Below are 23,037 nucleotides of genomic sequence, written 5' to 3'. Positions count from 1 at the left end.
TTAGGAGTTTGGGAATAGCAGATACAAACTACTGTATATAAAATAGATAAACAACAAGGTCCTACTATATAGCACAGGGAAGTATATTCAATATCCTGTAATAAACCATATTGGAAAAGAATATGAAAAAGAATAGGTATATACATGTATAACTGAATCACTTTGCTGTACAGCAGAAATTAACACAACACTGTCAATCAACTATACTTCAGTTTTTAAAAAAGAGAGAACATTGGACAACAACAACAAAAAAGAAAAGAGCCACGTAAAATAGTATTTTTTTTCCCTCCAAACTGGCAGAATTTATCAGGAGGAAATGCAACGGGGAATATTAAAAGTTTTACTTTAATCTGGAAGAACCTGGACATTTTTTTCTTTTCTAAAGAATAATTTAGACATTCACTAAGAATTATTTATATAGTATATTCTTCTGAATCTGCCAAGTTAACCCTGAATATCAAAAGGCTGAAGTTTTTTAGCATAATCTCAGTCCCTGAGCTTTATTTATGACATCTGTACCAAGCACCTGTGATTTAAAAAACACTTGATATTACAATAATAACACAATGAATCCTGGCCTAATAAACATCACATAGAACCATTAAAAAATACACTTTATAGGGTTTCCCTGGTGGCGCAGTGGTTGAGAGTCCGCCTGCTGATGCAGGGGACACGGGTTCGTGCCCTGGTCTGGGAAGATCCCACATGCCACGGAGCGGCTGGGCCCGTGAGCCATGGCCACTGAGCCTGCATACCACAACTACTGAAGCCCGTGCGCCTAGAGCCTGTCTCCGCAACAAGAGAAGCCATAGCAATGAGAAGCCTGCACACCGCAACGAAGAGTAGCCCCCACTCGACACAGCTAGAGAAATCTTGTGCGCAGCAACGAAGACCCAATGCCAAAATAAATAAATAAATAATTTTTAAAAACCCACACACGGGGGCTTCCCTGGTGGCGCAGTGGTTGAGAATCTGCCTGCCAATGCAGGAGAAACGGGTTCGAGCCCTGGTCTGGGAAGATCCCACATGCCGCGGAGCAACTAGGCCCGTGAGCCACAACTACTGAGCCTGCGCGTCTGGAGCTTGTGCTCCGCAACAAGAAAGGCCATGACAGTGAGAGGCCCACACACCACAATGAAGAGTGGCCCCCGCTCGTTGCAACTAGAGAAAGCCCACGCACAGAAGCAAAGACCCAACACAGCCAAAAAAAAAAAAAAAAACCCACACACGTGTTTAAAAAAATAAATAAATTTATATAAGATAGGTAACATATTAGTACATGGATTTCATACCACTAACTACATATTAGTATTTTCCTACTACACTGAAACAAATTTCCCCTCTAGTAACAAATCCCAGAGGAAGCATCCAGCAGTGAGTACAGACTGCATATTAACCTCTACTTTTTTCACATCCCAAGTCTCAGAAACATTATATACTGATGGTACTATGTGGGTGAATCCATTGATAAAATCTATGAAAGATATATAATCATATGTAGTATTTCCAAAAGTTAATGTTTATTAATGTAATAAAAAACATGCAATAATCTCAAAAGATGTAGAAATATATTCCATTACATGGAAATATGGTCACACTATGTTGAATAATAAAAGCAGGTTACCAAAAGTATTAATGTATTATTTGTTCTGAAATGCATATACCTAAAGAGAAGAAGACTGGAAATATATAATATACATAAAATATTAAAGAATGATTATATCTGGGTGATTTTAATTATCTTTCTGCTTCTCTGAATTTCCCAAATTTTCTGTAATAAATAAGTAGTTTTTTAATGGGGAAAAACAATAAAAGCTATTGTTTCAAAGTGTAACAATAAACAAAAGGGTCCTGCTTCCCAGGATGGATTATCTTTGCTTCTTATTTAAATAAGCGTGTGCCTTTCGTACAAGGTACTATCACAATCTAGTAGTACTCACCTGTCCAACTGCTTGCAAGTTATAGCAGACGATGTCCTTATTGGCTGCTGAAGTTCCATAGAGAAGTGCCTCAATGAGCCAGTAAATACCCAGGAGGAGGTCAGAGAAGCTCAGATAAACGAGTGGCCTTATCTGTAAAGGAATAAAATTCATAATTTCAAAAATGATATAGACAGGAGAATGTAACAATTAATTACTTTTATGTTTTCCCCTTCTAGTAGAAATCTGGACATAATTTTTCTGGGGCCTCTGCTATTGGTTGACTGGGGAATATAAAGGAATACTCCAGGTAGGAAGTAATCTGTAATCACAACTATCCCAACTGTTCTGGAACCAGACTATTCATGGAAGTATTAGCATTGGAAATTCTTCCTCAAGGAAAGAGTGAAAAGATGAGAAATTCTGTGATGGAGACATACCACAAATGGGAAATTTTAAGTGCTCTAGCTGCACAGTCAACATCTTCTAACAGTAAGAAATGAGGGGCTTCCCCGGTGGCGCAGTGGTTGAGAGTCCACCTGCCGATGCAGGGGACACGGGTTCATGCCCCGGTCCGGGAAGATCCCACATGCCGCGGAGCAGCTAGGCCCGTGAGCCATGGCCGCTGAGCCTGCGCATCCGGAGCCTGTGCTCTGCAGTGGGAGAGGCCACAACAGTGAGAGGCCCGCGTACCGCAAAAAAAAAAAAAGAAAAGAAATGAGATTATCACCTGAGTGTTTTAGGATATGGTTGAGAACTCAAAGAAAATGAAAACAGGTTTTTTTTTAATCTTCATAGAGTTTAATTTGCATTTTTCTTTTTTCTTTATTGAAGTATAATTGGCAAATAAAACTGCAAGATAAAGTGTATGTGATGATTTGATGTACATATACATTGTGAAAGGATTTCCCTCAAGTTAATGAACACATCCATCACCTCACATATTTACCTTTTTGCATATGTGTGTGATAACATGTACGTTCTATTCTCTGAGCAAATTTCAATTGTACAATAGTGTTATCAACTATTATCACCATGTTATGTACTAGATCCTAAGACCTTATTCATTTTACAGGTTTTCATATCAATGAAAGTCAAGGTGGAGAAAAATATCAGCATGAATTGTATATGTTGTCTTTCAATTTCTATCTACATTGCTGAAGTCTGTCTTTCTCATTTTCTAATATCCTTCTCCTTTTGGCCTCCCCAATCCCACTTTCCTGATAATAGTTTTGGCCCCTCTGTAGAGAAAATTATAATATGTTTATTGAAAGATACCAAAGATCTAAGGTAAAGAAATATACCATGCTCATGGACTGTAAGATCCAATGTTATGAAAATGTCAGTTCTCCTTAAAGTGATACACAGATTAAATGCAATCTCAATTATGTATCAACATATCTTCTTGTGGAATTTGACAAAGTTGGCTCTAAATCTGATACTGAAATACAAAATATCAAGTTAACTATGACACTCGAAGAAAAAGGAGAAGGAGGACTTGTCCTACACATACCAAAACAATATAAAGCTGGACACAATATAAAGCAGATGCAGTGGTACCAGCCCAGAGATGGACAAATAGACCAATGGAACAGAACAGAGAGCCCAAAACAAGCCTAAGCATATATATATAAACGTTTTTTTAAAAATAAGTTTATTTATTTTTGGCTGCACATGGGCTTTCTCTACTTGCAGCAAGTAGGGGTTACTCTTCATCACAGTACGTGTGCTTCTCATGTGGTGGCTTTTCTTGTTGCGGAGCATGGGCTCTAGGTGGGTGGGCTTCAGTGGCTGTGGCACGTGGGCTCAGTAGTTGTGGCTCACGGGCTCTAGAGCGCAGGCTCAGTAGTTGTGGCGAACAGGCTTAGTTGCTCCGTAGCATATGGGATCTTCCCAGACCAGGGCTCAAACGCATGTCCCCTGCATTGGGAGGTGGATTCTTAACCACTGCTCCACCAAGGAAGCCCCTATAAACTATTGATATATGATAGAGGTGGCTTTTTAGATGAATGGAGAAAGAACAGTCTTTTCAAAATGTGATACTAGAACAACTGGGTATCCATATGGATAAAAATTAAATTGGGCCCCTACTTTCTACCTCACACGCTCAAAAATCGGTCCCAAGTAGTTTAAAGGCCTAAACGTGAAAGACAACATTTATAAAGGTTTTTTTTTAAGATAATATAGGACAATGTCTTTAATTACTGGTTAGGGCAAGTTTTTCCTAAGCAAAACACAAAAAGATCTAAAAGAAATAGTTGAAAAATTTGCCCACATTCAAATGAAAAATGTCTGTGTCAAAAGACACCATAAAGAAAGTGAAAAAACATGCCACAAAGTGGGAGAAGATATTTGTTAACACATATGACTAACAAAGGACCAGTATCCAAACAATATTAAAAACAAAGCACGGACTTCCCTGGTGGTCCAGTGGTTAAGAATCCGCCTGTCAATGCAGGGGACATGGGTTTGAGCCCTGTTCTGGGAAGATCCCACATGCCGCAGAGCAACTAAGCCTGTGTGCCACAACTACTGAGCCTGTGCTCTAGAGTCCATGAGCCACAACTACTGAGCCCACGTGCCACAACTACTGAAGCCCGCACACCTAGAGCTTACGCTCCGCAACAAGAGAAGCCACTGCAATGAGAAGCACGTGCACCACAGTGAAGAGTAGCCCCCGCTCGCCGCAACTAGAGAAAGCCCGCGGGCAGCAACAAAGACCCAGCGTAGCCAAAAATAAATAAATAAATGAAATTTACTTTTAAAAAACAAAGCAAACAAAAACTCTTACAAAGCAATAAGAAAAACCAATAGAAAAAAAATGGACAAAAGATTTGAACAGGTACTTAAGAAATCCAAATGGCTGTAAAAATGTGAAAATATGCCTGACCCCATTAGTAATCAAGGAAACTAAAAAATTAAAACTATAAGGAGACCAAAAGTCAATAAATCAATCAATCTACAATGGGATGAAAATTACACACCCATGGCAAAAATTTTTAAAGTCTGACAATATCAAATATTAACAGGAACATGAAGCAATAGGACATTTCATACACTGCTGGCACAATTATTTGGAAAAAGTCTGGCACTATCTAGGGGATATGAATATCCTATATTCTGTTATTAGGTAAAATCACTAGAGAAATTTTTGCATGTGTGCATCAGAAGACATGTACAAGATTGTTTATAGCAGCACAGATAGATATATTGTGGTACGTTCATAATATAGAATGCTAAGCATCAGTGAAAAAGAAATGAACCAGAGCTGTACACAACGCCATGGACAAATCTCAGAAGTGATACTGAGGGAAAAAAGCAAATCACAAAGCAATACATACCAAAAAATAGTATTATCCCATTTATGTCAAGTTCAAAAATGCAAAACTAAATTGTTTAGGGATATATACATTACTGGTAAAACTATACATAAAAGCCAAGAAATGATTAAGCAAAAATCTGGATAGTGGTTACTGCTAGAGGTGAGGTTGTGATTGGGAAGGAGCACAGTAGGAATGTTTGGGGATATGAGCGATTCCTATTTCTTGTCCCAGGTTTTGTTTATAGCCATCCATTATATAGCACACGTGAGTTTTATGCCTTCTAAACCATGGCTGGTATATCTCACAGTAAAAAAGTAAAGTTAAAAATTTTTGGTGCCCCCACCACTGGGTCCACAGGCTGGCCCGGTCCCTGGGATGTGCCCCCCCTGCAAAAAAATTACTAAGTTATCAACAGATACTACCTAATATAAGAACTAATCTCCTCAACTGTACAAAAGGGAATTTTTCTCATACTTTTCTTCCAAATGAGAGGAAAGTTAAGATGCTAATACCTTGCTAATAGGGGTAAATGGTCAAGCTGCTTTGGCTAACACAAACAAAAACAAGTGAAATAATATTTTAAACTGTATTTACTAAATATCAGATACAATTATTTTAACAACATATATTCTTTGCTACAAGGAAGCCTGTTAAGGTTCCAGCCAGGTGGCATATTCATAGATTTTACTGGTCTATGACCTATCACAAGTTTATAACTGTTAATGGGTAAAAAATTAAAACTGAATACAAAATAAACTCTGGAGCAGAAAGGCGGCCAAGCAGCTTTTGTGAGCAAGAACATAATTATGGTCATTGAGTCAATAAATAGCCTTATATATAGGGAACTGTTGGCCATTAAAACACACCTAAGGTCTTTGGCACAGAAATAAAGGATAAAAAGATGTTTATATACTTTCACTCATGGTTGGAAAATCATGAGTTCTAGTAACAGGAGATAAAATCAATCAATTAAACAACAAAACTTAACTGAGCACCTAGTATTGAAATTAAAAAAGATTTCACCCCTTCTATGTTTAACAAGATATTGTGTCAAAGGTAATACAGAGAAATGTATGATACAGGTCATGCTTTAAGAAAAATACAAACAATCAAAAATTTTTAAAAAGGGACTTCCCTGGCAGTCTAGTGGTTAAGACTCCGTGCTTCCACTGCAGGGGGCACAGGTCTGATCCCTGGCTGGGGAACTAAGATCCCACATGCTGTGCAGCACAGCCAAAAAAATTTTTTTTAATAAAAAAATTAGGGCTCCCCTGGTGGCGCAGTGGTTGAGAGTCCGCCTGCCGATGCACGGGACGCGGGTTCGTGCCCCGGTCCGCGAAGATCCCACGTGCCGTGGAGCGGCTGGGCCCGTGAGCCATGGCCGCTGAGCCTGCGCGTCCAGAGCCTGTGCTCCGCAACGGGAGAGGCCACAACAGTGAGAGGCCCGCGTACCGCAAAAAAAATAAATAAATAAAATTTTAAAAATTAAAAAAAAAATTAAATTAAAATAAATAAAAATACAATCAGCATAGTGCATGGTAATGAGAAGAAAAAGCTTAAGACATGATCCTAAATATGAAAGCAAAAACTTTAAATATATTTGTACTTGTCTCATTTAAATCAAGAGCAAAGTAAGGTGCAGGGACGGAATGCATTGTGTGAAAGGCTTTCCCTAAGGAGGTTCTGGGTCCAAGTCTAACCTGGTAAGGTAAAACACCTAAAGCAACTCATATTTATACTCTTCCAAAACCCTGCTTCCTGATATTTCTAGTGAAATCAAGTTACAAAATATATCAAAAGTGACCTTCACAAGGAAATGAAGTGCACTTCACACAAGTGCAGCAAAGTATATCTGCCTCGTGTTTTTTTTTTTTAACACTGGCTGGCCTGGGTTACTTTCTTCTCTCTTAAGGTTGCCTCTCTGAGTTACTCTGAGTTACTGTCTAAGCAGCTAGTCCCCTCAAAGATTTCCCATGAATTTCTCCAATTTACTATAATCATTAATTTAATAATTTTTGTCTTTTTCAGATTATGCCTTCCATGTGTTTATGCTGTTAAAAATGTTATTTGATGAAGAAATAAAGGAAAACGGTGGAGCATGGCTGGCATTTTTAAGCTGGAAAAATTGGAATCTTCCCTACGCCAAAAAAGCAGAATGTGCAGGAACCACTGAATTAATGATTACTAAGGTCCTTCAGGCTCTGGTTATGTGAAAGGTATGAGAACCGAAGCCAGAGAAATTAAAGGTCACATCCTAGGCCAAACCAGACCCTACGTCTTTATAAAGCTCTAACCCACTGTTATGGCAGAGGTCACCCTAGAGCAGTGGTTTTCAACCAGGAGTGACTGCCTCTCTCAGAAGACATCTGGCAGTATTTGAAGATATTTTTGGTTCTCACAACTGGGTGAGGAAGGTTGCTGCTACATCTATTGGGTAAAGTCTGCTAAATATCCTAAGATGCAGGACAGCCACCCATAACAAATAACCATCTAGCCCAAAAGGTCAGTAGTACTGAGAATCTCTGCTTACCTCTCTCCACAACGTAACTTATACTTCATTAACTTAACCACATCTGAACTCAAATTTCAACAAACATTCAGGAAAGAAACATTAGGGAAATCCACATCACAGGAAGATGTGTGGCCTAAGATTACTTTGGCAGGCAATTGACAATACAGTATCAAGACGTCTACTTTCTAGTTTTACTTACATAGTCACATTCTACCTCTGAAATTCAAAATTCTCTTTTCATTAGACATTATATTTCAGTGGTTTAAAAGTGTATGTGAGAAGAAGCTTTGGAACAAGACAAGTCTGCCTCAACTTCTAGCTCTAACACTTACTAGCTATGAGACCTTAGCCATAGCTAAGCTAAATGTGTCATTTTCCACTTTACAAAAGCTCTCTCATACATGTCCTAAACTACATTTTGCTTAATTTTGTGCCACTTGGCCTGATTAGAAAAACAGTTTTGTTACATTTTTCTTAAAATCTTTTTTTTTTGAGGGGGAGCACACCATGCAGCTTGTGGGACCAGGGATTGAACCTGGGCCACAGCAGTGAAAGCCCAGAATCCTAACCACTAGGTCACCAGAGAACTCCCTGATTGATTTTTTTTTTAATACCTTAAGTATATACTATTTTTATTTGTCAATTATACCTCAATAAAAGGAAGCTTTTTGATTTGACTTTTTTCGTATGAATAGTTTTACATAGGATGTATTTTTTTTCTATTTTCACCATTAAATTGTAATTGCCTAGAAAGCCAGAACAGCAAAATAAATACCTTTTGTATAGCAGTGTTTGAACTATTTCCAGCCCCACCAGCAATTTTACCAAGATATGAACATCAGAAAACTCACCTATAGGCAGGACCCTACCATGCTTAGAATGAATATAGGCTTCAAACAATACTCTGTTTCTTTGACTTTAATAATTAATGCATACCCCCAAAAAATCTACGTTTATCCACTAATCCACATTTAGTCAATTCCTCAGTATTAAAAATTATAATTAAAATAACTACCTAAAAGAAAAGGGAGACCTTTGGGGCAATGTCTAAAATATCTCAATGTATTATATCAAAACGACAAATTTACAAGCAATTCATAGCATTATTCCATCATTTATAGGGGACCCCTTTCTTTTTTATTTCAAAGGCTAAGTCACAAAAAGTTCAAATCCAACACAGAAAGAGACTGCTCACCTCTGGAGATTTCTGTATGTTCTGGAATACAGCATAGGCAATAAGTGAACTTGAACCTATAACACTGGCAGAGATAAAAGACTATCATTAAACAGGACAATTGGGGCTCCTTTGTTTTTGCTACTTTTTTTTACAGCTTTATTGACATATAATTGATGTAAAATAAACTGCACAAATGTTTTAAAAATATGGAATGCTTCACGAATTTGTGTGTCATCCTTAAGCAGAGGCTAAGCTAATCTTCTCTGTATCATTACAATTTTTAGTATACGTGCTACCAAAGTTAGCACTTCACAGCTGATTTTGCAAATCAATCCTGTTGACCAAATTGTCCTTTGATTTTCAGATGTTACCCTTCAATCTGGTTTTTTTTGTTATTATTGTTGTTGATGTTATTACATTTTATTAATCAGATAATGTCAACATGGTAAAGAACAGCATTTCTAACTAATGAGTAAAAGCAAATCCCCAGGGAAAAAAAATATATATAGACACTTCAGAATTCTCCAGTTTTGCTTGTCTCCAGTTTTGCTAGTTGTACTAGTTCAAACAGTCACATTACATGAGGTTAAATAAACTTACCTCAGAGTAGCCATAACAAACTGTATCCACTGCATTGCAGGAAATAACTAAATAAAAAGAGAAAGTAGGAATAAAATTAAGCCTTTTAAATTTAATATTCAACCTTTCTCTAATTTCACTGTTTGTTAACTATCTGTGCAAAGCACAGACTCTTCAGTGCCTAATCAAAACACACTACAAGTCTGAGAATGAGTAAAAAGGGTGAATAGGCCCCTGGAAAGCCAGGGTGGCTCCTTTATTCCTCCCTTATTGCTACATTGCTGGGAAACTGTAAGATAAAAAGAACAGACAGGTGGATAGAAAATGACTGAAGGAAAAAAAGAGAGTTGGATGAGAAAATTAATAAAGGGAAGAATAAAATGGAAAAGAGGTAGAAAAAGTTAAATTTTAAGAGAGAACAGACAGATATGTGGAAAGAATGGGTAACAGTAAAGGCAAACAAATACTAAATAAAGTTAACTGACAGAGAGCTAGACAGACAGAAAAAACAGAATAGTAAGCAACAGGGGAAAAGGAAGAAGAAAAGTTAGTATGGAAAGAGATGCTGTGAGTGAAAAATACAGAACAGGGAGGAAGGAAGGGGGATCGAAAAACGAAGAGAGGGGCTGCTTCTAGTCTCACCAAGTTCCAATTATCCTCCAAAATGCTAGCCTCCAGTAGGCAGGCCATACGGACTTCAGCCTCAGCTAAATTCAAGCAGCCTGATCCTTCCTGGTCAGGTTCTGAATCCCAAGCAGTAAACAGGTAGCTCCACCCTTAACCCAGCTGGGCTCCTCCCTACCCAATCCTGCCCCGTATCTTGAGGGCAAGGAGAGAAAGTAGCGACAAGTGGAGGAGAAAGCCAAGCAGAAAGAACAAAAATAGAAAGAGCAGGTGACAAGGAAACAAAGTTCTAAAAAGCATTGGGAAGTGTAAAAAGGGGCAAGATGTAGGACTAATAAAAAGTGCAGAGAATGAGTTACCATGAAAAGGTAAATAGAGCTGCAAGAGAGAAATAGAATAGAAAAAAGGGAGAGAAAAATAGGGAAGAAGGGAGGTCTGTTTGAAACCTGTCCTGTTTAGGGACAGAAGCCTGTGTTGGGGAAGACAGACTATATATTTACTCAATCAGTAAGTTTTTAGTAATATCTGGAAAAGGTATGAAGAGAAAGCGTTATTAATATCTCATAATACGAATGTTTTCTTAAATATTCTGTACCAAAATTCCCACCATAAATATAATAAATGTAATATTATATAATATTTGTAATATTATATCTGTAGTAATATTACGTTTATAAATGTAAATATACTACTAAATTATACAATTCATTGAATATGCTTATGTTTATATATCAACTTTGTGTAAAATGCTGTGTTATGGAAAATATAAAGACAAAAAAGATCAGACCCAGACTTCCAGGAGCTTATAATATAGTAGGAAAAATAGCTTGAATACCAAATCTCAAATAATCTGTACACAAAAATAATATACACTGATTGGCATTTGAACATTATTTGGAAGAACTGATAAAATTTGGACAAAAACTACGGGAAGGAGAAAGCAGAAGGAAGAACATTTCATTTACATAACCATTTATCTTTCATCTAACCATACACTCATACATTTTACAAATATTTATTGATAACATAAATTAGATCATTTGCATGGCTTGAGTAATTTAAATATATTATTCATTTATTCATATGAAATTAAGAATATCATGTGCAGTGGAATACAGGACATTGTTAAGTAGAGGTAGGCTCTAATCACTTTGCTTACATTATTAGATAAACAAATTAAAATACCAGTATATTTCTGGATCAGAAATCCCTACCATAAAATCTTAGGGAGTCTTTTGAGGCCTCTAATCATATGTCTATCTAATAAGGGTGAGGGGACTAATGACAGTCTCACCAAGTGATAAAAGAATGCTTTTGGACAAAGGACTCTTGTCTCAGTCAAGAACAAATCTCAGATTGTTCAGAGAACAACCATGGCAAATCAGTCTGCTGCTCTGGACAAGAGAACTTTTCTCTTTTGGCATCTATTCTAAAATGTCTTATGCCACCAACCAACATTCGGGGGTTTACTTTTCTATTTTTCTCTCTAAATTAAGCCCCTCCCTTCTGTATATTTAGCACTGTTCCCCTTTGAAGTGTCTTTGGAATCATAATTCTCCCATTTCTTTTTCTACAAGGGCTAACCCAAGCCCAAATGATGAACTGGGTGATATTTATTTTCAGTTTTGTCTTTTCTTTTTACTTAGCTCCTTAGCAAGCTCAAACACATCTCAGTTCTCAATGTAATGGGCTACTACTATATATTACATGTCAATTTCAGTTAACAGCTATTCATTAAACTTCTACCATGAGCGAGTTACTGCAGTGGATACAAAGTCAAGAAAAACACCTATGTAGTAAAGTATTTTAATTTAAGTAAAAATAGTACTTAAAGAAAATTTCTAGTAATAATAGCTACCAATTATCAAGTGCTTTCTCTGTAAGCATTTTAATCCTCAACACAACCTTTGAGGTAAGAAGTATTATTCTTATTTAACAGATGAAGAAACTGAGGCTTAAAGAAGTTGTGTCATTTTCCCTCTGGTTACAGAATTATCAAGTGGTAACACCAACATTCAAACTCAGTCAGTCTGATCATAGTTCTCACTCTTAACAGGAAACTGGTTAATGGGAAAACAGGTTAAGGTAATTTAAAAAATTAATGGGACATCAAAAGAATTATTAGGCAATTGCTTCTTAGATATGACAACAAAAGCACAAACAACAAAAGAAAAAAATAGATAAATTGGTCTTCAAAATTAGAAACTTTACTGCTTCAAAGGATACCATCAAGAAAGTAAAAAAGAAAACCCGCAGAATAGGAGAAAGTATTTGTAAACCATATATCTAATAAGGGACTTTTATGTAGAATATATAAAGAATTCCTACAACTCAATAACACAACCCAATTTAAAAATGGGCAAAGGTTTGTTTTTTCGTTTTTTGTTTTTTTGGCTGCACCTCACGGCTTGTGGGATCTTAGCTCCCCGACCAGGGATCGAACCCGGGCCCTGGCAGTGAAAGCATCAAACCCTAACCACTGGACCGCAAGGGAATTCCCGGGCAAAGGTTTTAAATTAGAGATTTCTCCCCAAAATAATACGAATAACTAATACACATGAAAAGATGATCAACATCATAAGCCACCAGGGAAATACAAAGTAAAATCACGAGATGACATTTCACGCCTACTAGGATGGCCATAATAAAAAGACAATAGCAAGTGAATGTTGAGAAATAGGAAACCTCATACACTGCTGTGGAAATATAACATATTGCAGCCACTGGTCAGGGAACTAAGATCCCACATGCCGCGGGGCAACTAAGTCCAGGCGCCACAACTACTGAGCTTGTGCGCCTCAACTACAGAGCCCACGTGCTCTGGAGCCTGCGCCACAACTAGAGAAGAGAAAACCCGCACACCACAACTCGAGAGAAGCCAGCGTGCCGCAACAAACAGCTCACATGTCGCAATGAGCGCCACAACGAAAGACCCCACATGCTGCAAGGAAGATCCCATGTACCGCAACAAAGATCCAACGCAGCCAAATAAATTAATTAATTTATTTTAAAAAATGTCCCAAACAGGCAAATTTACAGTGACAGAAAGTAGATTAGTGTTGCCTAGAGCTAGAGAGGTAGTTTGGGAGGGAATGGGGAGTGACTGCTAATGGGCACAGGCTTTCTTATTAGGGTGATAAAAATATTCTAAAATTAGATAATGGTGCTGGTTGTACAATTCTATGAATATACTGGAAACCACTGAATTGTACACTTTAAAAGGATGAATTGTACGGTACGTAAATTATATCTTAATAAAGCTGTTATCCAAAAAAATGACGTTTGGGACAAAAGCAAGGAAGGATATCCCATTGCTGAATCTCATGGTATAGTGATTAATGGATAACATGTTTCTGTCTCTCCTACTGAAAAGAATAATATTTAGAATAAAAAGTGTAAAACATTGTAAGAGGGAACTGAAGATAAAGATTGTAAGAGAGCATCTGACTGCTCTAAATGAATACATCACTCCTGGCCTGAACAAATTACACTCCAGGGCTTTGGTAAAACTTGCAGGTTAACCCAATAAACCATTGAATGAAATCTGAGAGTTCATGTAAAACTGGAAAAATTGCTAGAAATTGCAGAAATTGCTAGAAGTTGTAGAAATTGTAGAAAGCTGTTGATAACTAAAAATTTTTTATAAGGAGAAAGGATAGTAGAATCTGCAAAGATCTTAGTATTTATCTCAGACAAGATTCTACAATGAACTATCCAAAAGATGTGTTTTTATCAATTTATTTATATTTGGCTACATTGGGCCTTTGTTGTTGGGTCTTACTTGATGCACACGGGCTTTCTCTAGTTGTGGCAAGTGGGGGCTACTCTTCGATGCAGTGCACAGGTTTCTCATTGCAGTGGCTTCTCTTGTTGCAGAGCTTGGGCTCTAGGCGCACGGGCTTCAGAAGTTGTGGCACGTGGGCTCGGTAGTTGTGGCTCGCGGGCTCTAGAGCACAGGCTCAACAGTTGTGGCACACGGGCTTAGCTGCCCCACAGCATTTCGGATCTTCCTGGACCAGGGCTCAAACCCGTGTCCCCTGCATTGGCAGGCAGATTCTTAACCACTGTGCCACCAGGGAAGTCCCAAGATGTGCTTTTAAAGAATTAGAAAAAAGTAACCATTAATTCAACATGGATTTATAAAAAAAATCATGCCAGACTAACCCCATTCTCTTTTTGGACAGAATTACTAGACACAGTGTATATGGTATTTTGACAAAACATTTTGTGAGAAATTTCATGATATAAAAATAAGAAAATATATTGGGAATTCCCTGGTGGTCCAGTGGTTGGGACTCAGCACTTTCACTACTGGGGCCCGGATTCGATTCCTGGTCGGGGAACTAGGATCCCATAGGCCGAGCAGTGTGGCCAAAAGAAAAAAGAAAGAAAGAAAAGAAAAGAAAATGTAGACCAAGGAGAAGCACAATTAAGGGCATTTCTAAATAAACCTAAGGTAGTGCTAACTAATTGATAAATATCAACTTAAAAATGGCTTCTAGTGGAGTGAACCAGAATTCTGACTTGACACTGTTCTGTAAAACATTTTCATCAATAACTTGAAAGAAAATACAGTAAGCATATTTATCAAATATGTGTGTTACTTATCTATTGCATCATAACAAATGTCCACAAATTTAGCAGCTTAAAACACACGTATTATCTCACAGCATCTGTGAGTTAGGAGTTCAAGAATAGCTTAGTTGGGTCTTCTGCTTCAGTTTCTCTCACAAGGTTATGACCAAGATGTTGACCAGGGCTGGTTCTCGTCTGAAGGCTCAAATGGAGAAGGATCTGCTTCCAAGTTCATACAGTTGTTGGCCTAATTCCGTTCCTTGAGGGTTGTGGGCCTGAGGGCCTCAGTTCCTAACTAACTCTTGGTGCAAGGCTACACTCAGTTCTTTGCCATGTGGACTTCTGCAAGATGACCTCCTAGCGACATGGAAGTCTCAATCTTATGTAAGCAAATGACTGAAGTGACATCCCATCACCTTTCCTGTATTCTATTCATCATAGATCTTGTCAACACTCAAGCGGAGAGGATTACACAACAGTGTGAATACCAAGAGGCAGGCATCATTGGGGGCTATCTTAGTGTCTGCCCACCACTGTGTGTTTATCCAACATGTCAAATACTTTTCCAATTCAGATAATTTGCAATAGCTCTTCCCTCTCTGGAATGCTCTTCCCCCAGATAATCACATGACTAGCTCCTTCTCATCCTTCAAGCATCAGGTCAAATGTCATCACCTCAGAGATGTAACATTTATTTAAATTCCAAAATATCTTGTTTATTTATGTGCCTATTTCTCCTTACTAGACTGTAACTTCCTTGGGGCCAGGCAACTTATCTGTCTCATTAACCTCAATATCTCTAGTGCCTAAAAGTGACTAAAATAGGCATTCAGTATTTATTGAATGAATGTACCAAAGTTGTGAGGGATAGATCTTATACTTTAGAATAATGAGTTTTATTTAATAATATAATAATATAAAAGTTAATAGAAATAAATGCAAGTATACTGCACTTGGGTCTAAAATATCAACTGGACAGAGATTAGGATGAAATGGTAACCCAATCCCATTTACCATCACATCAGAAAGAATAAAATACCTAGGAATAAACCTATCTAAGGAGGCAAATGACTTGTACTCTGAAAACTAAAAGACACTGATGAAAGAAATCGAAGATGACACAAACAGATGGAAAGTTGTACCATGTTCTTGGATTGCAGGAATCAATACTGTTAAAATAAGCATACTACCCAAGGCAATCTACAGATTCAGTGCAATCCCTATCAAATTACCAATGGCATTTTTCACAGAACTAGAACAAATTTTTTTAATTTGTATGGAAATACAAAAGACCCCGAATAGCCAAAACAATCTTGAGAAAGAAAAACTAAGCTGGAGGAATCATGCTCCCTGACTTCAGACTATATTACAAAGCTACCATCATCAAAACAATATGGAACAAAAAAGACACACTGATCAATGGAACAGGACACAAAGGCCAGAAATAAACGCATGCACTTATGGTCAATTAATCTATGACAAAGGAGGCAAGAATATACAATGGAGAAAAGACAGTTTCTTCAATAAGTGCTGTTGGGAAAACTGGACAGCTACATGTAAATCAATGAAATTAGAACATTCTCTAACACCATACACAAAAGTAAATTCAAAATGGATTAAAGACCTAAATGTAAGACTAGATAAACTGGACAGCTACATGTAAATCAATGAAATTAGAACATTCTCTAACACCATACACAAAAGTAAATTCAAAATGGATTAAAGACCTAAATGTAAGACTAGATAAACTGGACAGCTACATGTAAATCAATGAAATTAGAACATTCTCTAACACCATACACAAAAGTAAATTCAAGATGGATTAAAGACCTAAATGTAAGACTAGATACTACAAATGCTGGAGACAGTGTGGAGGAAAAGGAATCTTCCTACACTGTTGGTGGGAATGTAAATTGGTGCAGCCACTATGGGGAACAGTATGGAGGTTCCTTAAAAAACTAAAACTAGAGTTACCATATGATCTAGGAATTCCACTCCTGGACACATATCCAGAGAAAACTCTAATTCGAAAAGATACATGTACCACAATGTTCATAGCAGTGCTGTTTACAATAGTCAAGACATGGAAGCAACCTAAATGTTCATCAAGGGATGAATGGATAAAGAAGATGTGGTATATGTATACAATGGAGTATCAGCCATAAAAAAGAATGAAATAATGCCATTTGCAGCAACACAGATGGACCTAGAGACTATCACACTAAGTGAAGTCAGACAAAGACAAATATACGATACCACTTATATATGAAATCTCAAAAAATGATACAGGGACTTCCCTGGTGGTCCAGTGGTTAAGACTCCATGCATCCACTGCAGGGGGCATGGGTTTAATCCCTGGTTGGGGACTAAGATCCCACATGACGTGACGTGCAGCCCAAAAAAAAAAAAAAAGATACAAATGAACTTATTTAAGAAACAGAATTACACAGGCATAGAAAACAAATTTATGGTTACCAAAGTAGAGAGAGGGGAGAGGGATAAATTAGGAGTTTGGGATTAACATATATACACTACTATATATAAAACAGGTAAACAACAAGGTCCTACTGTATAGCACAGGGAACTATATTTAATATCCTGTAATAATCTATAATGGGAAAGAATCTGAAAAAGAATCACTTTGTTGTACACCTGAAACTAACACAACATTGTAAATCAACTATACTTCAATAAGAAGAGAGCAAAATTTTTTTAGAAAAGAAAAAGTTAGCAACATTTTACTTTAAAAATCTAGAGTCATTCTATCCAATAAATATGTAATGTGAGCCATATATGTAACTTAAAAGTTTCTAAAAAACTTTTAAAAAAGTAAAAAGAAACAGGTAAAATTAATTTTAATAATATATTTTATTAACCCAAATATTTAAAATTTTGTCATTTCAACATATAATCAATATAAAAATCACTGCAATATTTCACTTTCTTAATTTTGTACTTTGTAATTCAGGGTGTATTTTACACTTATGTCTCAATTCCGGTTAGCCACATTTCAAGAGCTCAGTAGCTACATGTAAATTTATTTATTTATTTATTTATTTATTTATGCATTGGGTCTTCGTTTCTGTGCACAGGCCTCCTCTAGTTGTGGCGAGCGGGGGCTACTCTTCGTTGCGGTGCGCAGGCTTCTCATTGTGGTGGCTCCTTTTGTGGCAGACCACAGGCTCTAGGCCCGTGGGCTTCAGTAGTTGTGGCATGTGGGCTCAGTAGTTGTGGCTCACAGGCTCTAGAGCACAGGCTCAGTAGTGGCACATGGGCTTAGCTGCTCCGCGGCAGCTAAGATCCTGGGAAGATCCTGGGATCTTCCTGGACCACGGCTTGACCCATGTCCACTGCATTGGCAGGCAGGTTCTTAACCACTGTGCCACCAGGAAAGTCCTACATGTAATATTATAAGTGGCATTTTTATTTACAACTAGATTGTAGAGGCTCTTGCATTTGAATTTTATCCTGCAGAGGTGCCATTATAAACTTCTGAGCAAATAAATGACATGACATAATTACCATATAACTCGTCCTTAGTGAGTATGTAGTATATGCCAGGCCCTATTCTAAATGCTTCCTATACATTAATTTAATCCATTCACAATCCTATGAAGCAAGTATTATTATTATCCTTTTACATGATACTATCATGAGTAACATGTTGGCAGTGTGCAGGACAGATTAAAAAGGGAAGAGACTGGCAAGAATTAGGTTATTTTTATTTACTTATTTACATCCCACTTTGACCTAGATAGTATTTCAGGTGGCTTATGACAGTGCATAAGACAAAACAACATGAATTGAACATGGGACAAAAGAAGAAAGAAAAACATCTTTGCTGAAATGGTCTGATCCCTGGATGTTAAAATCTCTATGCATTTTTTAATGTTACTTTATTGAAAAAACAATATTGAAATAAGAGAAATCTAAAGTAAAAAGTTTGTTGCAATCTCATCTAGTCAAAATGAGTTTTATTTTTGTTACTTTAAGTCTTTGTCCTTATGCATATTCGATTTTTACATGTTTGTAGTAATTCTATAGCTAGTATTTTATATTCTACATTTTTGCTCAACATTATTCCATAATAACCTTTTTTCCTTTTGTTAGTCTTATTTTCTTTCTCTCCACTCCCCTGAACTGTAACCAATGCAAAAAGCCTGGTATATTTCTCTACATCATTCTCTATTCTCATTAAAACATATCCAAATATATATATATATATATATATATATATGCTTCTATACACACACACACACACACACACACACATATACAGAGGTTGTTGCAGTGGTATGGTAGGTTTTTTAAAATGGGATCATATATTTCTGTATACATTACTGTTCTCACCTGTTATTTCATGGATATCTCTCCACTTTAATATAAATAGTTCTAATCAATTTTCATAGCTGTATAGTATTCCACATAAGATAATTTATCCAACAATTCCTCTCGTGTTGGACATGTAGGCTTTTTTCAGGTTTTGTTTTTAATTTCCTTTATTTATTTTTCGTTCTGCAAACAATTCTGTGGTGAACATCCCTACATCCCCGCATATATAGTCTCCTTCTTTGCTGATGTTTTTATTACTAAAAGACAGATTCCAGGATGGAATTCTTTTTGTTCCTCAAATATTTCAAGCTCTTTTTCATTCTGTATTATTTTATTGGTCACACCATGCAGCTTGGGGAATCTTAGTTCCCCCACTACAGATCGAATCCAGGCCCCCAGCAGTGGAACCACAGAGTCCTAACCACTGGACCGCCAGGGAATTCCCTCTTTCTCATTCTAGAACCTTTGCACATACTAGGTTTTTTTCCTAAAATGCTTCCTAACACATAGTAATGTGTAATTTAAATTTATTTATATAATTATTTAATGTTTGTTTCATCAATCAAGGGTAAGTTCCTTGAGAGCTGAATCCCATTCATGCTTTAGGTCTTATATCAGCTCAAATATAATTGTTTGTAGAGGTTTTCCATGCACCTCAATGCAAATTTATTCCCCCTATCATATTCTTTCATAAGCCCTCAACTTTTCTTTCTTAGAAATCATCACAATTTGTAATTATATATTTATTTGTATACTTATTTAATGTTGGTCTCTCCTCTAGGACTGCAGGGAGCACATCTATTTTGTTCACCAGTGTAACCCTTGCCTCCAGAAGAGTGTGTGGTGTGTAAAATATGTTCAGTAAATAGTTATTAAACACTGAAAGCTTCTTGGGACTTCACTGGTGGTCCAGTGGTTAAGAATCTGCCTTCCAATGCAGGGGACACAAGTTCGATCTGTGCTTGGGGAACTAAGATCCCACATGCCATGGGGCAACTAAGCCCGCTCACCGCAACTACTGAGCCCGCGTGCTCTAGAGCCCGCACGCCACAACCAGAGAGCCTGAGCGCTCTGAAGCCCACACGCCGGAACTAGAGAGAAGCCCACAGGCGGCGATGAAGAGCCCGCATGCTGCAACAAAAGACCCCACGTGCCACAACTGAGACCCAATGCAGCCAAATAAATAAATAAAATATATTTTTTAATTGGTATGATGTGAACAATCCTGCTATTAAAAAATATTGAAAGCTTCTTAAAGGAGGATGGGGCTTGGAGAAAATCATACTGTGGAGTAAATTTTCCTTCTATAACAATTTTTTAATGTGAAGTCTGCTTTAAGTGTTCATTAAGACATCTATGTCAAAAAAACTAGTGTTAATATCACCAAAACCTTGCAGGGGAAAAGCAATTAGCTCTAAGGGATGGGATAGCTCCAAAGTACAATATGTGATCTAAGAAGGGAATGCAGAAAGGACCAAGGGAATTTTGAGAGACAGCTATGGAATAGTTCCTCTTTCACTGACTTGATTCATTTATTCACTGCACAAAAATGTACTGAGCATCTACCATGTGCCAGACACTGTTCTAGGTGCTGGGGATGTAACAGTGAACCAAAAAGACAAAACAAAAATAAAAACAAAAACAAACCCATCCCTCACGGGAAACAGATACTTAGAAAAATAAGCAGGGACTTCCTTAAGTGGTCCAGTGGTTAAGAATCCGCCTTCCAATGCAGGAGACGCAGGTTCAATCCCTGGTCGGGGAACTAAGATCCCACATGCCGTGGGGCAACTAAGCCCATGCGCTCTGGAGCCCGTGCACCACAACTAGAGAGCCCATGTGCCAAAACTACTGACCCGCATGCCCTGGAGCCCACAGCCCACAACTAGAGAGAAGCCCGCACGCCGCAACGAAGAACCCACGTACCGCCACGAAAGATCCCGTGTGCCACAACTAAGACCCAATGCAGCCAAATTAATTAATTAATTTTTAAAAAGAAAATAAGCAAAGTATACAGTATGTTAAGCTGAAGAGTGCTATGGAGAAAATAATAACAGAGAGAAGGGAGATGGAAAGCAGGAAGGTATCAGGGAGGAGCGATTTTTTTTTAAGTATGGTCAGGGTAGATCTTAGGAAGCTGACATTGGGTCAAAGACTTGAAGGAAATGAAGGAGCCGGCCATATGAATATCTTGAAGAAAAGTGTTCTAGAGGGAGAAAGCCAGCACAAAGGCTCTGAGGCAGGAACATGCCTTGTGTATATGAGAAATAAAAGATGTCAGTGCGACTGGGGGCTTACCAGCTTGATGATGTTAGAAAAAAAGATGGGAGAATTTATGTATTAGTTGTCTTAGCAGACCATGCCATTTTCCTTCTCCCTTACTCCAGCTGCTACATTGAGTCATATGCACTTTCAAGTAACATACCTTGCCACCTCCTCCTTCCTACCTCACCCAGGTGAGACTTTTGATTTTCCACAACAGAGTCAACTGTGGGATTTTATGACTTCCTAAATATGGAGAGTTTTACTTGGCTTATTTGTGTAGATTGTTGTTGTCAAGGTCCTGAAGCCAAGAATCTAATTATACCATGAGGTAACTGACTGGGACCAGGGCACTCTTAAAAGGCAGCATTAAGACAATTACTGCACTTTTGCAATTCATAACAAAAGTACCAATATTTCCCTTCCCTCTCCAACCAATCCACTTCTTGCACTTTTCTCAAAACCTACTTCTAAACTAATCATGACTAAAAAGTCACTCCTGATCAATCATAGTAACTACTGTAGATGTGCTCAATGCATTTATATACTCAGAAGTGGATAATAGCTCCTTATTGACTACAGGACAAAATAGCAATTTCCTAATTTGATTTTCAAGATTCTCCCCTACCTGGGCTTAAAACTGTCTTACTATCTACTGTTTTGAGAACTCCCTCAAGCAAGCCGGTCATTCCCCAAAACATCATGCTCTTTTCCACTTCTGCTCTTTTTTCACTTGTTCTCCACCTAAAATGTTCTCCGTTTCCACCTCCTACATGAAGCTTTCTTTAACCACCTTAGCTCACAGTAATTATCCCTTCTTCTAACTTCTATTCATTGGTCTATGTGGTGCATTTTCTTTAATAATTTATTAGGGCAAACTCAAAATAAATTTTTCTGAACCTTCCCAACACACACACACACACTGGACTCTCTCAAAATTTCTATCTAAACTGGCTGCCCAAGATTGGCTATTATCTTTGATGACTACTTTATACATACATACATACCTACACACACATTTATTGGACACATGCAATGGTTAACTTGGTGCTAAGCCCCTTATAATGCATTATATAATTTATTCTCTTACCAGCATATCCATTTGTTCAAGTCTTGTGAATTCTACCGTATAAAAGTTTCTCAATTCCAACCTCACCTTTTCATCTTTTTATTAGGTCCTATTACAGGACCTTAATCTCTCCCACCAAGACTATTGCAGTGAACCCCCCTGACCTCAGCTTTCTCCATTCCAATGCATCCCCTTTATTCCCGAGTGACAGCAAATCTAACGTCACTCTCCTAGCTAAAGCCTCTGGTGGCTCCAAACCCTTTAGCTTGATAAGACCCTTTACAACGTGCCCATTTACCTTTACAGATTCATCATGCTTTCCCCCTTGCTAGAAATATCCTTTGGTGTTTGCCCTGCAAACACCTTCTCTTCTTTCAAGATCCAGTTCAAAAGTCATCTCTCGTCTATAACTTTCCCTGACATTCCTGAGCAGGGCTGACTGAATCTCCATTTGTGCTTTCACGAGACTGTAATATAGTCTTATTTTCTACCGATTACACTGTAATGGTTATATTGCTATTCCCACGTCTCCTTCCACCACTGAGTTTGTTCAGTACACTGCTATCTCTTTCCTCTTGATACTGTATTACCGCAGGCAAAAACCAGGATCTGGTGTAAACTATCCTGAACAAGCACCTGTTGAAGAGAATTACTAGGATTTAAAA

At 37.7% G+C, this 23,037-nt stretch overlaps 1 protein-coding gene and 1 non-coding gene across 3 annotated transcripts in view; both read right to left on the bottom strand.

The window, feature by feature from the left end:
* The window catches only part of TMEM116 (transmembrane protein 116), a 120,539-nt gene that overhangs the window by 96,085 nt on the left and 1,417 nt on the right, over positions 1-23,037 (bottom strand). The window contains exons 1-4 of one of the 2 annotated variants that reach the window (XM_022550911.3): positions 10,153-22,974; positions 9,532-9,578; positions 8,950-9,013; positions 1,941-2,072 (exon numbers count right to left, since the gene is read on the bottom strand). In XM_022550911.3, the coding sequence (XP_022406619.1) occupies positions 1,941-2,072; positions 8,950-9,013; positions 9,532-9,578; positions 10,153-10,200 (291 nt within the window). In that variant the 5' untranslated portion in view covers positions 10,201-22,974. Of the gene's footprint in view, positions 1-1,940; positions 2,073-8,949; positions 9,014-9,531; positions 9,579-10,152; positions 22,975-23,037 lie in introns of those variants that run through there. The other variant, XM_022550915.2, reaches the window with a different exon arrangement.
* On the bottom strand, positions 9,132-9,239 carry LOC115804120 (U6 spliceosomal RNA). Its single transcript, XR_004024972.1, has one exon. It is a non-coding gene; the product is annotated as a U6 spliceosomal RNA (small nuclear RNA).

Source organism: Delphinapterus leucas, chromosome 14 (genome assembly GCF_059928025.1).
Source record: "Delphinapterus leucas isolate spDelLeu-1000000601 "Yukka" chromosome 14, BTC_Dleu_Yukka2, whole genome shotgun sequence".
NCBI classification, from domain to species: domain Eukaryota; kingdom Metazoa; phylum Chordata; class Mammalia; order Artiodactyla; family Monodontidae; genus Delphinapterus; species Delphinapterus leucas.
This window is presented reverse-complemented; position numbering and strand designations above follow the sequence as displayed.